Below are 16,486 nucleotides of genomic sequence, written 5' to 3'. Positions count from 1 at the left end.
CCCACCACACTATGCCCCTGACCCAGGCTACCTCTGGAGGGAGCAAACACAAGACATCTGCTGAATGTTGCCCTGCTCCAGAGCTCTGCCTTGCCAACAGAGTAGATCCAGCCAGCCTTCCCACGGAGGAAAATTGCAACCCTTCCTTGACACCTGTCACTCAGGGCACAAATATCCACAATCAGCTGATAATAGCACACATACTCTGATCTCTCTTGGTGTCAGGAAACTGAAGGAATGGTCCTTAAATGAGATAGAATTTTCTTGTTCGCTCTTGTTCATTCTGTGGCTGAGCAGACTTCCCATGAAGTGAAATGAAATATGTTCCATCTTCACTCTAGTGTGGCTCCAGACAATGGGTTTGTCAAATTTTACAATTCTCCCGTATCTAGGCTCTCCTTGCAAACCCAAGTGTGAAGTTCATGGCAGTTACACTCACTCCAATTTTTTTCTCTAGTTGAAGGAATAATGGAAGCACAATCTTCTTCCTCTGTGTCTCCATAGTTCTCCCAGCTGTTTGGATTGCCAGCAGACCAATACCTGGGGGTGCAGGAGGGCTTGTATTATATAGGAAAATCGGAAAAAGAAGCTGAGTCTAACGAAGCTAGGGGTGCTATATGTCCAGATTTTCCTGGACATGGCCTCTTTTTCATAGTTAATTTTTTTGTCCGGGTGGATATTTTAAATTTTGCAAAATGTCCATGTTTTGGGGTTTTATTCCCCCCCCCCCGAAGTTCAGCCAAAGCATTGCAACTGAGAAAATGAACCTATGCTGCCAATTCTCGTAATAGACCAATATGAAATAAGCAGCACAAAGATGGCACACAAAAAGCTACCACACTATTCCACGTTCTAAATCTAAAGAAGCCACAAACAGGTTTAAGGAATTCTAAAGACTGAAAATTCCTTTTGGACAAAATTTGTACGGGTTGTCTGTTTGTGGCTTCGGTAACAGTTTTTGTACATTTCTCTCTCTATTTTTGGATCATTAACATTAGATTTAGAACATGGAATAGTGCAGTAGCTTTATGTGTGCCATCTTTGTGCAGCTTATTTCATATCGGTCTATTAAAAGCATTGCAACTGGCAACCCAACTGAGCACTAGGCGTGGCTTCCACGAACTGACCAATCACATCGTGTGTATCTCAGTTCTTTTAACAGGACAGGTGGGTGCCCCCCACCCCCAACATAAATCCTGGCTATGCCCATGCTGTGACAGGCAAGTGTATGTTTCTTGTACACCTGATCTTATGTCCACTCCCTGTGGAGAAGCCATGTAGACTTTGAAGGAGGCAGTAAAGGGAGGTAATGGAAGGGAGGTAATGCTCAGAGATCTCCCATCCGCAACCCTCCCCAGCAAGGAACACACTCTTTTGTGTCAAATTCTAAAGGTAACTTCTCTCTTGCTGGGGCCTGAGCACTTGGGACCGGCACCCCAAATGAAGGGGACCCTAAGTTCTGCTACAAAGTTTGCAAGAAATGGTGCAATCTCAGACATGCAGAAGCATCACCCCCTGGGGTATGTTTTTGTAGACTCACTGTGTTATTAATCTGGAGCCATCTGTCCACTCCCAGTTGCCTTCCTCGCTTTCATCTGTAAGGCCAATCCAGGCAGGAGTGGTGAGTTGAGAAGTGATGTAGGTCTGCAGAAAGAGGGAACTGAAATTCAGCATTGTGGCAATAATAAAGAGATACGAGCATTCCTGGGCTTCCATATCTCCTTTGCTCCATTTTTCAAAGTTCATAATTCTTGACAAGTAAACCCATGTTATGTGCTAAGCAATTAAATGGGCTCCAGGACCTGCAGGGACAATTCACACCACTTGCACATCCATCACCAAATCTCGGAATTGCCAAAAAATAGGGGGAATGTTCTAGGGTGCCCAAGCAATGAGGCCCCACTGTCACCTGCTGGGATTCACCATCACTTCATGTGCAAATGGGATCATGCTCAAAACCACATTCTTTTGTGGTGACACACTTCAGGACAGGATCTCTGGCAGACCAGGGTTTGTGGTGTGTGGATAGGAAGAAGGTACAGCAGTATTTGCAAGAGATCATGAAGGATTCAAACTACAAGAAAGAAGATTCCACCTAAACATTAGGAAGAACTTCCTGACAGTAAGAGCTGTTCGGCAGTGGAATTTGCTACCAAGGAGTGTGGTGGAGTCTCCTTCTTTGGAGGTCTTTAAGCAGAGGCTTGACAGGCATATGTCAAGAATGCTTTGATGGTGTTTCCTGCTCAGCAGGGGGTTGGACTGGATGGCCCTTGTGGTCTCTTCCAACTCTATGATTCTATTTGCATGGGACAGTTAAAAGACGGACAGAAAAATACAGATATTGGAGAAGATGCTAATAAACCCCAAACATCAAGAGAGAAAGAAGAACAATACTATATATATGTATATTGTTCAGTATACATGAAGTATAACAGTATCCCTGAAGGAGCATCTCCACCCCCATCATTCAGTCCGGGCACTGAGGTCCTCCTCTGAGGGTCTTCTGGTGGTTCCCTCACTATGAGAAATGAAGTTACAAGGAACCAGGCAAAGGGCCTTCTCAACAGTGGCACCCTCCCTGTGGAACGCCCTCCCATCAGATGTCAAGGAAATAAACAACTACCTGACTTTTAGAAGACATCTGAAAGCAGTGCTGTTAAGGGAAGTTTTTAATGTTTGATGTTTCATTGTGTTTTTAATATTCTGTTGGGAGCCGCCCATAGTGGCTGGGGAAACCCAGCTAGATGTGCTGTATTATTATTATTATTATTATTATTATTATTATTATTATTATTATTATTTAACCTGTTCTTCATCAGTCAGGATGGAGGCCAAATGGGCATCTCTGGACATGCAGAAGTTCTCTGCATCATACCAGGTCTTTTTCCCTTTTGAAATGTAGTAGAGATTCTTCCCGAAAAGCTTCCAGCCACCAGAAGACTTTGCACCTTTCTTGAAGAGGTTTTCTAGGAGGAATTAATGCAAAGACTTTAAACATAACCAGCACTGTGTTGCATGTAGACTGGGGACAGTTCTGGGATTTGTGGAAGTCACCCTCTCAGCCTGGCTCACCTCAAAACATTTTGCTTGGGGAATGGACTCGATCAGTTGACCCAACACATGCTTTGAGCTTTTAGGAGGAAGGAAATGACCCCCAAGACAATAAACATTGTCTCAAAATGTTTCCATTGGAAAGGTTTGGGTGGGAAGATTTTGAGCAAACTTGACGGGCACTTATAATCATTGTCTATGAGGCTGATGAGAGTCATGACCAGGTTGCTGATTCAGAATCTTCTGTGATAGAAGAACCTATCCCAGAAAGAGTTTAAAGGCTGGTGGAACCACATTCCCTAGAACCCCTGTGTTGGGGAATTGCTGAAGAACCCTCTCCTGCAGGAGCAGTGATAAGAACACAGGCCCCATGCTTCCTTCATCGCCTTGTAGTAATGAAAGAAAGAGAACCATACCATATAAGGTTTTGACCTACGGAGCATGCTTGGACTGTGGTCAGACTATCCTGAGTAACTGGAGTGAAATATGTACTATACTGAGGTGATATCTAATCCTGCAATAAAATTCTAGCAGACCACGAGGAAGCTCCTTTGTTTAAAATGGTAGTCAGTATGCATGCTCACACTGTTTGTAATTTGGACTGCTCATAGGCAGACGGCTGGGGTGAGGGAAACTATTGGATAGGAAATTTAAACTTAACGGAATGTGTGGAATTTGGGCCAAATGTTTAAAACTGTTTGGAACGCTTTGTCCAGGGCCAGTTAATTTGGGGAAACATCCCTGCTGGTCCTTTCTGCACAGAAATAAAATAGAACAGGACTAGAGACCTAATCCTTCCCAGGGGTGGAGGGGCATACATTCAGATCAGGCTGCCTACTCAATTCCCAGATTGAGGAACTATCATTCCATAGCACCTTCATCTTGCCAAAATTCAGCCTCAGTTTACTGGTCGCTATCCATCTAGCCCATCACTGTCTCCAAACACTAATCAAGCACATGAACTGCTCCACCTGACTCAGCACACTGGTAACACCATGACCCTAATCCCCTAAAGACCTCCCCCAACAGCCTCAAGATGTTAAGCACTGTTGTTTTCTGCTACCTAACACGTGAGTGTTTAACCTTAGATCAGGTGACAAAGGTATTTGGCTGAAAATCTCCATTTTGAAAGGGAGTTGCCTTTAGTCTTCATTTCCAGATCTCTGAGGAAGTAAGGATGTTTAAATGTCTTTGCAGGAAAAACAACTCCAGGCAAAATGGAGGCCATAACGAGAGAGAGATTTTAAAAAAATAGTTCCGTTTGGAATTATATTTTATTTCTAAGATGCTTGGCCTGTGCTGCACAGCACAAGATATTGTATGGAATTATGTGGGTGTAACTTTGATGCTTTTGTTCTGTTCTGAAGAAAGCCCTGCAAGTAAAGTTTTTGAAGAATATCTAATGGGTCTGGGCAAAAAGAGTCAGTTTTTATGCATCCAGTCACTTCAAACTGCACACTGTTAATATCTGCAATATAACCCACAGTATCACATTTCAGCTCATCTATGTCATCTATTCTCAAAATGTGCCATGGCACCATATTGAGGGTTGAAGGCACTTACGGTATTTCACTTTCCGCTCGTTGTAGAGGTTTTCGGCATCCGCTATGTGCTGTGGCAGGTTCGTGACTTCTTCAGCTACCTTCAAGGCTGAAAGCATCCTCAAATTTAGATGAGAGTTTCTTTTCTCCCACCCAACACTTCTATTTATTTAAATAACTGTCTCCCACCTTCCTATGTCACCCAAGGAAACAAACAAATCAAGTGTAAAAATTCCCCCAAAGCTAAAACAGTTGATAGCTTAAAGAACATTAGCAAAAACCCCAAATAGCTTCCAGAATCAAAACTAGTTAAGGATGCCCAGAGTGGATGGGTCAACCCAGCCAGATGTGAGAGGAACAAATAATAAAATTGTTGTTGTTGTTGTTTGTTGTTTTTAAGGTGAACACATAAGTTCTGTTTAGGGAGGCTTTTAATGTTTAATAGATTACTGTATTTTATTTTTCTGTTGGAAGCTGCCCAGAGTGGCTGGGGAAACCCAGCCAGATGGGTGGGGTATAAATAATATATTATTATTATTATTATTATTATTATTATTATTATTATTAACATCATCATCATCATCATCATTATTCAGCTGTTCTGAAGTCATAGGCTAATCAGAACCATGTGTGAGAGGATGATACTTTAGATATTCACCTTACTCCTTATTAAGATCATTAGACCAGTGGTTTCCAGCAGGTGGTCCACGGACCCCCAGAGCTATGCCAGAGGGGTCCGCAAGATGCTATTAGAATAAAATATATATTAAATATATTTTGTATGATAACAGATTTTTTGTTTTGGCCGCTTCCTGCATGAGCAGAGTCTAGCGCAAAACTAGAATTAGATGAGGCAGTAGTTCTGCTGTATGCCGTTAGGTGGCGCTTTACAAACACTACTGTTTTGCAAAGAGGCAGCGCGCGCATTCTACTAACGCTCACCTCCCCAAGATGCTTTGCACGCGTCGGCTTCATTTGTGCGCTACTGCGCAGGTACCCTGTCTTCTCCATTCCCCTCCTCCCTGGACTCTTATAAAAAGACTCTTAATTTGGCTCTCACTTTTTAATTTTAGGATTAGGAATTAATGGGGGTCCTTGTCACAATAGCGGCTCGATGAGGGGTCCTCGAGAAAATTTTGTTGGGAACCCCTGCATTAGACAAAGACTAGAAAATGTGATAGTGTGATTCCTCCCAGGTTTGCACTGATTTCACCTTGCTGTCTAAATAGTACAGATACAATTTCTCTACCTAGGCTATATCTGCATCTGCCCTGTTTCCATCCACAACATGCAGAAAGCTGAAGGAAAGGGTGGTCATCCTAAAGAAGATAGTTCACTGCGTCCACCAATAATCAGCACTAAGGACTAGAATCTTGAAGCAGAGCCAAAGCACAGGAAGGAAGGAAGGAGCCAGTATACAGATGTAGAGCTCATCCACACATCCATGTGAGTCGTGCCTAGAAAACACTGCTCTGAGTGTTTTTCCAGCTTGGGTCCAAGCAAGTTTGCCTTTGGCCCACCGCTTTCCCCCAGGAAACCCACTCTAGTGCTAAATCGGTGCAAACATCAGTCCAGAGAAAACCAGATTGACATTTGCTCTGATTCAGTGGCAAACAACCAGTTTCCCTTGGGGGGAAGTGGCGAGGCAAGTGGAGGTGTGGGTGAACCCTCATTCAAAAGATGGCTTCCGTATTTCCTACTGAAGGAAGGTGAGATCCTAAGCTTCTTTTAAGTTTGTACTGGATGCCTTGTGGCATAGTTCCCACCCAGCCAAGTCAAGATGCTCAATGTTCTTTCTAGGTGCTCTCTTGTTCTCTATCTTCTGTTGGAGCTTGTTGGGGGGCAGGGGGTGTTCTAAAACAATCAGAAACAAATGATTCTTGTCCTTCCACTTACGATTTTCAGTGATGAGATCGTTATTTCTTAGCCCAGTTGCCATTGCGGTCCTCAGTTTGCCCATTGGCTGATCAAGTGGGCTACTCTTCTCTTTATTCATCTTATAATCTAAAGTCATTGAAACAAATGCAGGTAATTTCAATGTGAAGCTGTTAAAAGCTTACACCTAAATAACCTTTCCCCATCTCCCTGCATACACACGTCCCCATAAACATGTGAAGGTACCTTCTCCAGAGTTTGCTTCACTATGTCCAGGACTGCCTAAGTGAAGTTACAGACAGGGAACTAGGCAGAGGGCCTTCTCGGTGGTGGCGCCTGCCCTGTGGAATGCCCTCCCATCAGATGTCAAGGAAGTAAACAATTATCTGACTTTTAGAAGACATCTGAAGGCAGCCCGGTTTAGGGAATTTTTTTAATGTTTGATTCTTTTTTTAATATTTTGTTGGGAGCCGCCCAGAGTGGCTGGGGAAACCCAGCCAGATGCGTGGGGTATAAATAAATTATTATTATTATTATTATTATTATTATTATTATTATTATTACATAGGAAGAAAGGTCTCAAACAGGGATCTTTACCCAATATCGTTTTAAAGAGACCTTTTTTAATGAATGAATTAAATAAATAAATAGACAGAGTTTATATACTATGTGATTGTAACAAAACACTTTAGTGGTTTTCAAGAAATGTCAAGACTATCAATGAAAACAGTTCAAAACAAGTAAATTAAAACATTTTTTTAAATAAAAAAAATTAAAATCAGCAGTAAGCCAAAAAGAAATCAAGACACATCAGCATCTACGTTTGCCTAAACAAAAATCTTGTAAGTGGGCAGCAAAAAGAATACAGCGAAGGAGCTTGCCTGATATCCATGGGCAGGGAATTCCAAAGTGCAGGTGCTGCCACACTAAAATAATGATTTCTTACAAGTGTGGAAAGAGTATTGTTTAGCACCTGTAAAGTGTGAGTTCTGCCATTCAAAGCAGCAGAGTTGGCATATATCGGGTAAGATGATCCCACCAGTAAACCCGTCCCAGGCTGTTAAGGGCTTTTCATACCATAAGTAAAACTTTGCACTTGACAGGGGTGAAATTAGGCTTTTTTCACTTGGATCAATGACCCATTTTAGTACACAGAGAGAGAGAGAGACTGGAAGCCGCAACAGCACCCATCTGAAGGCTTCACCCAGGGCAGAAAAAAAACCTGGCTAGCCCCTCGCCCCCATAGCTATGGCTCTGTACCTGGCAGCAGCGGTGTAGGGCGCCGCTGGGTCACCCAGGGCGGCAACTCGCTCCGTAGTGCGCGTGCGCACCGTCGCTATGGAGTGTGCATGCACAACGTCACTACGTAGCGACACATGTGTCACTCTGTAGCAATGCTGCGCATGCACACTACAGAGCGGGTTGCAGCCGCGAGCAAAAGGTCCCGGCGCTAGAGCGGCTCCGCCGGCAAACCGCGAGCCAGCCATGGAGCGAGGTTTTTTAAAAAGCCTCGCTCTGCAGCTTGCTCGCTCACCTGCTAGGTGCGCTTTGCTTCTTCCTGCTGGGGCGGAGGCGAGGGGCGGGCAGAGAGGGGCATCAGCGGCGCAAGAAGCAAAGCGTGCTGGCCAAGCAAGTGAGCGAGCAGCCAGCCGTCGAGTGAGGCTTTTTACCGGGTGGCAGCTGGCTGCTCGCTCATGGGGGGCGTGCCAAGTGTTACCCCCTCCAGGGTAGCACCCGGGGCGGCCCGTCCCCTACGCCCCCCCTTGCTAAGCCCCTGCCTGGCATGGTAACAACACAGCAAACAGTGCAAATCTCTGAGCAGAGGTGTCACATAACAACAGGGCTCACTCATCTCAGCAAGTGTGGCTACAGTGTTCCAAACACACTGCAGTTTCCAGATCAAGCACAAGGACCTACGGGACCGCCTCTCCTGGTATGCCCTGCGGAGGACCTTAAGGTCCAGAAATAACAACACTTTGGAGGTCCCGAGCCGCAAGGTGGTTAGGTTGGTCTCAACTAGGGCCAGGGCCTTTTCGGTACTGGCCCCGACTTGGTGGAACGCTCTGTCACATGAGACCAGGGCCCTGCGGGATTTGACATCTTTCCGCAGGGCCTGCAAGACGGAGCTGTTTCGCCTGGCCTTTGGTTTGGACTCAGTCTGACCCTTATGTTTCCCTCCCCTTATGGTTTCGATTTATGGGCTACTACTAAAATGAGGCTGCATTTTAAATTGTATTTTAACCCGTATTTTAACGGACCCAGGTGGCGCTGGGGGTTAAACCACTGAGCCTAGGGCTTGCCGATCAGAAGGTTGGCGGTTCAAATTCCTGCAATGGGGTGAGCTCCTGTTGCTCGGTCCCAGCTCCTGCCAACCTAGCAGTTCGAAAGCACATCAAAGTGCAAGTAGATAAATAGGGACCGTAAAGGCGGGAAGGTAAACGGCGTTTCTGTGCGCTGCTCTGGTTCGCCAGAAGCGGCTTTGTCATGCTGGCCACATGACCCGGAAGTTGTCTGCGGACAAACGCTGGCTCCCTCAGCCTATAGAGCGAGATGAGCGCTGCAACCCCAGAGTCGGACACGACTGGACCTGATGGTCAGGGGCCCCTTTACCTTTACTAAAATGAGGCTGCATTTTAAATTGTATTTTAACCTGTATTTTAATTAACTGTTTTTTCTTTTACGTTTTATTGTACTTTTATTGGTGTCAGCCGCCCTGAGCCTGGTTCTGGCCAGGGAGGGGGGGTATAAATAACATGTTGTTGTTGTTGTTGTTGTTGTTGGAAGCCCCAGATAGATTGCATTGTAGCAATCCAGCCTTGGTCACCAATGCCTGACCTGTTGTGCTCAGGCTCTCCTGGTCACACAGAATTCCTCCTCCTGAGGAGGGATCAATATGTGCTTGATCAGCCGCACGGTTTATGGAGGGCATAGCTGGCATGCGCTACGTCAGCCAGGAAGAGAGTGCAGCGTCCCCTCGCTAACATGCCAATATACAGTACAAGGTAAAGTAAACAAGATGCGTCAAGAGGTGATTTGAGTGAACTTACAGAGGAAAGCCGTTGTGACCAAGACACAAAAGCAGATGAAGGCAAAAATCCCAAGAAATATCCATCCAATCTTGACAGGAATTTGCCAGCGTAGTTTTGGTTTGATAGGTGGACCAGCAGCGGGTTTACCTTTTGCCCCCGCTGCTGCCGCTGCTCCTGCTCCTGGCGTTGCTGCTGCTGGTGGTGCCGCCGCCGCCTTGGGGGCCATGGCTCAAATGACAAGAAGAAACACCCATGAAGACAATGGCTCAAAGGACAAGTTCATCACCAGGCCTCTAACATCTCCCCATTTGCCAATTTTGTCATGGTGCCAAAGACCCAACGGGTAGTAGGAAGCACTAGCAGACTGTGATTGCTAAGCACCAGCCCACTGTGCCGTTATTCATGGCTGAGGCAGCGTCTAATTCTGGGGATTCGGCCAGCAAAGAGGGAGATTCAAAGGAGGGGGGGGGAATCTTAGGAGGAAACTCAGAAGTTTGTAAAATTACACATGGCATGTAGATAGTGGGCAGAGAATAGTTCTTCCTCTCTCCTAGCACTAGAACCCATGGGCATCCAATGAAGCTGAGTGTTGGAGGATTGGGGAGAAATGAAAGGAAGTCCTTCTTCATGCAGGACTGTGGAACTCCCTGCCACAGGAGGCAGCAATGGCCACCAACTTGGATGGCTTTAAAAGAAGGATTAACCCAATTCACGGAGGAGAGGGCTACCGGCAGCTACTGGCCACAATGACTATGCTCCACCTCCAGTTTGAGGCAGCAGTGTTTCTGAATACCAACTGCTGGAAACCACGGGAGGGGAGAGGGCTCTTGCGCTCATGCTATGCTCCTTACGGGCATCTGGTTGGCCCCTGTGAGAACAGGATGCTGGACTAGATGGGCCCTTGGCCTGATCCAGCATGGTGTGATCTTATGGTGTGATCAGCAGACACCCTCAGGAGGTGGTGGACTCTCCTTCTTTGGAGGTTTTTAAGCAGAGGTTGGATGTCCATCACAGATGCTTTATATGAGATTCCTGCAGTGCAGGGGGTAATAATAATAAATAATAATAATAATAATAATAATAATAATAATTTATTATTTATACCCCGCCCATCTGGCCGGGTTCCCCCAGCCACTCTGGGCGGCTTCCAACAAAACAGAAATTCTAAAATACACAAATCCATCAAACATTAAAATACAGAAATCCATCAAACATTAAAAGCTTCCCTAAACAGGGCTGCCTTGAGATGACCCTTGGGGTCCCTTCCAGCTCTACAATTCTATTATGTTCAGATGATCAGAAACATCTACAAAGCTGAGAAGGAGCAGCTGCTAATAGCTTTTAACCATTTTTTTTAAAGCTCTCAGATAATATTGTTCATTATGGAAAGAAAAAGAAGGAAATAATTTAAGCTCCATCAACAGGAGGCTAAGGTTAACTAATCAGGAATTACCTGTGTGAATCTACCAAACACTGAATCCCCTCTTGCAGCACGAGGGCCTAAGAACCCAAGAGGAGTCTACTGGATCAGACCAGTGACCCATCTAGTACAGCATCCTGTTCTCACAGGGGCCAACCAGATGCCAGTGCGAAACCAGCAAGCAGGATCCGAGCGCAAGAGCAGCACTCTCCCCTCCTGCGGTTTCCAGCCACTGTCATTCAGAAGCATTTCTGCCTCCAACTATGGAGGCAGAACATATCCTGGCTAGTAGCCATCGATAGCCCTCCTCCTCCATGAATTTTGCTAATTCTCTTTTGAGACCATCAAGGTTGCTGGCTATCCCTGCCCGCTTTAGGAATGACTTCCATCGCTTGGCTACACGCTGTGTGAAGACTTTTGCCTATTCAGGGGTTCTGGTGCTGTGTACACCAAGCTACAGGCAGTTGCACCTGCAATTCAGGGCTGGTGCTGCATCAAATTCAGACAAGTCTTCCGTGATGCGAAGGAGGGGGGGGCTCAAAGGAGGCAAATGTTAGGAGAAATATCTGGAGGAGGTGGGAAAGAAGGAGCAGTTGCCTAACAGATTTGAACTATCTTTTAAGTTCTCAAATAAAAACATTCACTGTGAAATGGGAAGAGTTTAAGCTCCATTAATGGGAGGTTGAGGTTAAAAGTTCAAGGATTACCTAAATAGATCTTCCCAACATTGGATAATCTGCTGCAGTGTAGCGGCAACTACTGTACCTCCCGCTTCTGGTTCACCTTAGGATTCCCTTCCAGAGTATCTTTCAAGGATTTCCCTTGCTCCTCTTCTGAGTCTGATTCTCTTGAACCCTATGCTATTTCTGCTCTGTATTTCCCATGGATTCTTATGCCTCCCTGCCAGGGCCTTATTCGCTTCCTTTGTCCTCCCAGTATGGTCCCTGTGACACAAGCCGCTTGCTGATTGGCTGCCTGCCCTGCCCTGCCACCATTCCCATCACAAGGACACCTGTGGATGAAAGGTAAGGCAGATTGTGATGGCGCTGGGCCTGTGAGGCAGGCAGTCTTTGGCATCCCGGGTCAATCCAAGTGGGGCAAGACCATCCGCAGCCCTTCGCTGGGTCTGTGAGCCTAGCTGTCTCCCAATCTTCAGAATCTCCTAGAGGGAGTTTGCGACTGAGATGAGATTTGACGCAGCACTGTCCCTAGAATGCCGCTATCAATATCAGCCACTGTGTGGTTTTATTTTCATACATTAAGCTCTCTCTCTCTCTCTCTCTCTCTCTCTCTCTCTCTCTCTCTCTCTCGTGTGTGTGTGTGTGTGTGTGTGTGTGTGTGTGTGTGTGTGTTGAAAGAGGAATACTTTCAAAACTTTTAGGAATAATGGGAAGGCTTCTTGGTGACTACAGGGGCACTATCCAATCTGTCCTGTCCGCAGCTGGCTTTTGCTGGGAAACTCTGAGCCAAGTTGTTATTTATAACCCCCCCCCCCATCTGGCTGGGTTTCTCCAGCCACTCTGGGCAGCTTCCAACAAAATATTAAAAATACAATAAAGCATCAAACATTAAAAACTTCTCTAAACAGAGCTGCCTTCAGATGTCTTCTAAAAGTCAGATAGTTGTTTATTTCCTTGACATATGATGGGAGAATTTTCCACAGGACGGGCGCCGCTACCAAGATTAATATTGATATGGTGTGTTTCTCTTACCACTGAAGAACCACTTCCTACACTTTGGGTGAGGACTAAGACATACCAGGGCAGAAAGATTCGCATTTCATACCCTCCAAGTGTGCCAATTTTTCAGGGACAGTCCTGGAATTACGAAAGTCGTCTTGGCTTCTGATTTGATCCTGGAATGTCCCTATTTTCCCTGCCAGTACTGCCACCACTGAGCTCGGAGAGGAAGATGAGCCGGCACTTGTCCCTGTTAGGGTTAAAAGCAAAATCAGCAGAAACTGGTTGAGGAACTTACACATAGAGACCAAGGCTTAAACAAATGCTTGGTTTAATGGAGAAAGGAAAAATTACAAAAATTAAATTAGGCTTACACAAAATACCCACATTACCAAACCACCCACCAAGAGCACACTGGGAAAACGCCCAGCACAGAGGCAACACACAACACCCCTGATATACCCTGCATCATCAGCTTCACAGCAACACCTGTAGAGCTGCTCCACAGCTGCAGAGCCCCAATCATTAAATCTTTCCTGACTCTTAAAGATACAGTGAAACAATAATGACACTTTTACACAATCATTCAACATATCCCCTGCAGTTCATTATTGTGAAACAGAGACAAACTTTGTACATGTCTTTCATGCGCAACTTTTGGAAGTGCTTTAGTAAAGATGTCTGCAACTTGTCTGTCACCGGGGACATATTCAAAAACAATTGTTTTGTCAGCAATCAAATTCTTTACAAATTGTAAACGTAATCTCAACACTCTAGTGCGCTGTGTGTTGGTTTCTGAGCACAGGATAGCAAGTCCACTCTGGGAATCGAGATAAACTTTTACTGGGAGTGATACTGGCATCTTTAAGTCTTCAAATATTTGTAAATACCACTCTATATCACGAATGGCCTGAGTACAGGCATATAACTCACTTTCAGTTGAAGAAAGACAATTAATCCTTTGATTCTGTGCTTTCCATTCAAAAGGACACCCATTATAAAAATAAACCATACCAGATGTACCTTTGTAATTATTTTGCTCTACAGCATGAGATGCATCACAATATATTTCAAAACCTTTGTCAATAGATGGTGTAAATTCCAACCTATAATGTTTTGTGTGTTTGAGGTACATCACCACTCTCTTAAGAGCTTTGAAGCATTGGGTAGTGGGTTTTTCTACAAATTTTGCCAGAAAATGAAAAGCATAAGTCACATCTGGCCTTGAAACTCTTTGAATAAAATTGAGCTTGCCTATGGCAGAGCGATACAAAGTTTTGTCAGAGAACGTGTTATTGCCATCTGTAAAAGTGAAACCACATACCATAGGCGTTTCTTTCCCATTTGCATTCTTTAAACATAACATTTCAACAAGATCATCTATTTTTGCAGTTTGATGAATCAGATAAGAACCATTTTTGCCTTCTTCAATTTGCATGGATATATAGTTTTTAGCTTTGCCTAATTCTACCACATCAAATTTTTCTTGTAACAGTGACACTATCTGTGTATATTCATGTTTAGTTTTTGTAGAAATTAATATATCATCTACAAACACACATAATTTGGTCACAGAATTTCCATTTTCTTTTGTAAATACACAGTTATCTGCCTTGCCTTGTGTAAAACCAAAATTCAGCAATTCCTTCACTAAAGTCTGATGCCAGTTTTTACCACTCTGATGCAAACCATAAAGAGATTCATTTAGTTTGCACACTACTCCTTTAGTGGCGATTACGCCATCAGGGACACGCATAAAAATTTGTTCTTCTAAATCTGCAAACAAATAGGCAGTTTTTATATCTACATGATAGACAGAATGTCCACGCTGGGATGCATCTTTTAACAAAAGCTTAACAGATTCATATTTTACGCTCGGTGAGTAACACAAATCATAGTCTTCACCTGGGATTTGCTGGAAACCTCTGGCTACTAACCTAGCCTTGTACCTTACAACTTCGTTTTTATCATTCATTTTCACTTTATAAACCCATTTTGAATCAATAACTCTCATGTCTGGGGTTTGTGGTACAAGAGACCAAGTGTTATGCTCTTTTAAAGAAGCTATTTCAGCATCCATAGCTTTGTACCAATTTACAGCTTCATGCAAAGGTAATTTTTGAACATCGTTGTAGCATTTTGGCTCAAAAACTACTTTATTGGCATACACAGTGTATAACTGCTCTTTTGAAAACTGTCTTGGTTCCTGTCTCTTTCTGTCTGAACGTCTTAGTCCTGAAGAAGAGCTAGGCCCTTCAGAATCAGTAGAACTATTTGGACTTCTAGCTTCAGACTGTAAATTGCTATCATCAGACTGATGAGACTCTTGTGGGCTTTTCTTACTTTCAGAAAACTCAGAAGAACTTAACCTTTCTTTAGGTGTCTGTGTCTTTAAATTTTCAAACAAATCACCAGACACAACAGGCTTTTCGTCTTCAGATTCACTAGTATCCCCTGCTCCAGCTTCTTCCTCTTCTACTTCTACTTCCTCCTCATCAGCATTATCTAAACCATCACTATCTTGAAAAATAGCAACTCTATTCCAATTTACAGTTTCAATCATGCTTCTGGTAATATGAAATTTGCCAGTTGCTGGTACATAAACTCTGTATGCCCCCTGCTGGTAGCCCATAAACTTTCCTTGAACACTACGCTCATCCAACTTGTGTCTAGCAGGGTAGTGAATAATAACGTCTGACCCCCAAATTCGTAGGTATTTCAAATTAGGGCGTTTTTTAAACAACATTTCATAGGGTGTAACATTTAAACTAGAATGATAGGATCTGTTTTTAACAAAAAGATAGGCATGAAGAGATTCCGCCCAATATTCTTTCCCCAAATTAGCATCATGCAAGTAAGTTTTAACACCTGCCTGCAAATCACGTTGCACTACTTCTACAATCCCATTCTGCCAAGGACTTCTAGGGCAGGACAACTCGTGAACAGTCCCCTGCGCTTCCAGGAAATGTGAAAATTCCTCAGAAACAAACTCTCCCCCCCTGTCAGAAAACAAATGCTTTATAGGTTTGTTAAAGTGGGTTTTTACCCAGTTGCAAAAAATCTTGTACTTCTCAAGTGCTTGTGACTTTTCAGCAATGGTGTAAACAAAACAATATCTGCTGTACTGATCAATAAGAGTAAGCCAATATTTTGAATTTCCTAAAGAAGGAGGGAGTGGCCCTACTAAATCACAATGCACGCGTTCAAATGGCTCTGTTACTTTCCTGCCTGAGCATTTACCCTTTCTTGCAACCTTAATCTTATTCTTACAACAAGATACACATTGCATATAGTATTTACATGGCTTCAAGTTTAGTCCATCAACAATCTTCTCTGTCTTTATCACATCTGTGAAATTTAAATGTCCCAAAAGTCTATGCGCCTCATGAATACATCCGGAGTGAGGTTTTACATTTCTCAGCCCCTGACTTTTTCTCAACCCTTGACTTGGCTGGGTTACTCTACAGTTCACAGGTGGCTGTGAATGCTTTTTAAAATATAGTCTATATAAACCTTCAGACTCTCTGGCATACAATACACGCTTTCCCCCTTTGTAGAACTCACATAGTGATTTTGTGAAGCACACAGTTACTCCTTGGCGTGCAAAGCAACTTACTGATAATAAATTGTCCACTGATGGGCAGTAAGTGCAATTTGCTATTGTGATGTTCAAGGAGTCAAGTTTCACAGTACCTCTGCCAAGCGACTGTAGAACGTCGGAGTTGGCCAGATGAATGGTGCCAATTTCCTCTTCGAAAGAAATAAACAGACTTCGGTCGTTACAAAGATGAATTGACGCCCCGGAATCTACTACAAACGATTTCCACGTGTCATCTTTAATTACTTTACGACCTAATTCACGAGCATTGAACGCTCGCGGCTCACGTCCAT

General features: G+C 44.0%; 1 protein-coding gene across 1 annotated transcript; it reads right to left on the bottom strand.

Moving 5' to 3' along the window:
- Window positions 1-371: 371 nt before the first annotated feature.
- Window positions 372-16,486, bottom strand: LOC118079517 (CD209 antigen-like protein C). Its single transcript, XM_060279114.1, has 7 exons — window positions 16,481-16,486; window positions 9,515-9,584; window positions 6,489-6,596; window positions 4,615-4,701; window positions 2,806-2,966; window positions 1,541-1,644; window positions 372-540 (listed from the first exon to the last, which is right to left on the bottom strand). Exons 1-7 carry the CDS (start codon window positions 16,484-16,486, stop codon window positions 372-374), a joined length of 705 nt encoding a protein of 234 aa, XP_060135097.1.

The sequence above is a fragment of the Zootoca vivipara genome, chromosome 9 (genome assembly GCF_963506605.1).
Source record: "Zootoca vivipara chromosome 9, rZooViv1.1, whole genome shotgun sequence".
Lineage (NCBI taxonomy): Eukaryota > Metazoa > Chordata > Lepidosauria > Squamata > Lacertidae > Zootoca > Zootoca vivipara.
The sequence above is the reverse complement of the archived record's forward strand: the minus strand, read 5'-3'. Positions and strand labels throughout refer to the sequence as shown.

What these genes read in the sequence shown, in the direction of transcription:
- LOC118079517 (XM_060279114.1), bottom strand. An exon ending in CGAGCGGAAAGTGAAATACC is followed by an intron (nt 2,967 to 4,614) that starts GTAAGTGCCTTC and finishes AATTCCTCCTAG; the next exon opens with AAAACCTCTTCAAGAAAGGT. An exon ending in GGCTCCAGATTAATAACACA is followed by an intron (nt 541 to 1,540) that starts GTGAGTCTACAA and finishes CTGCACCCCCAG; the next exon opens with GTATTGGTCTGCTGGCAATC.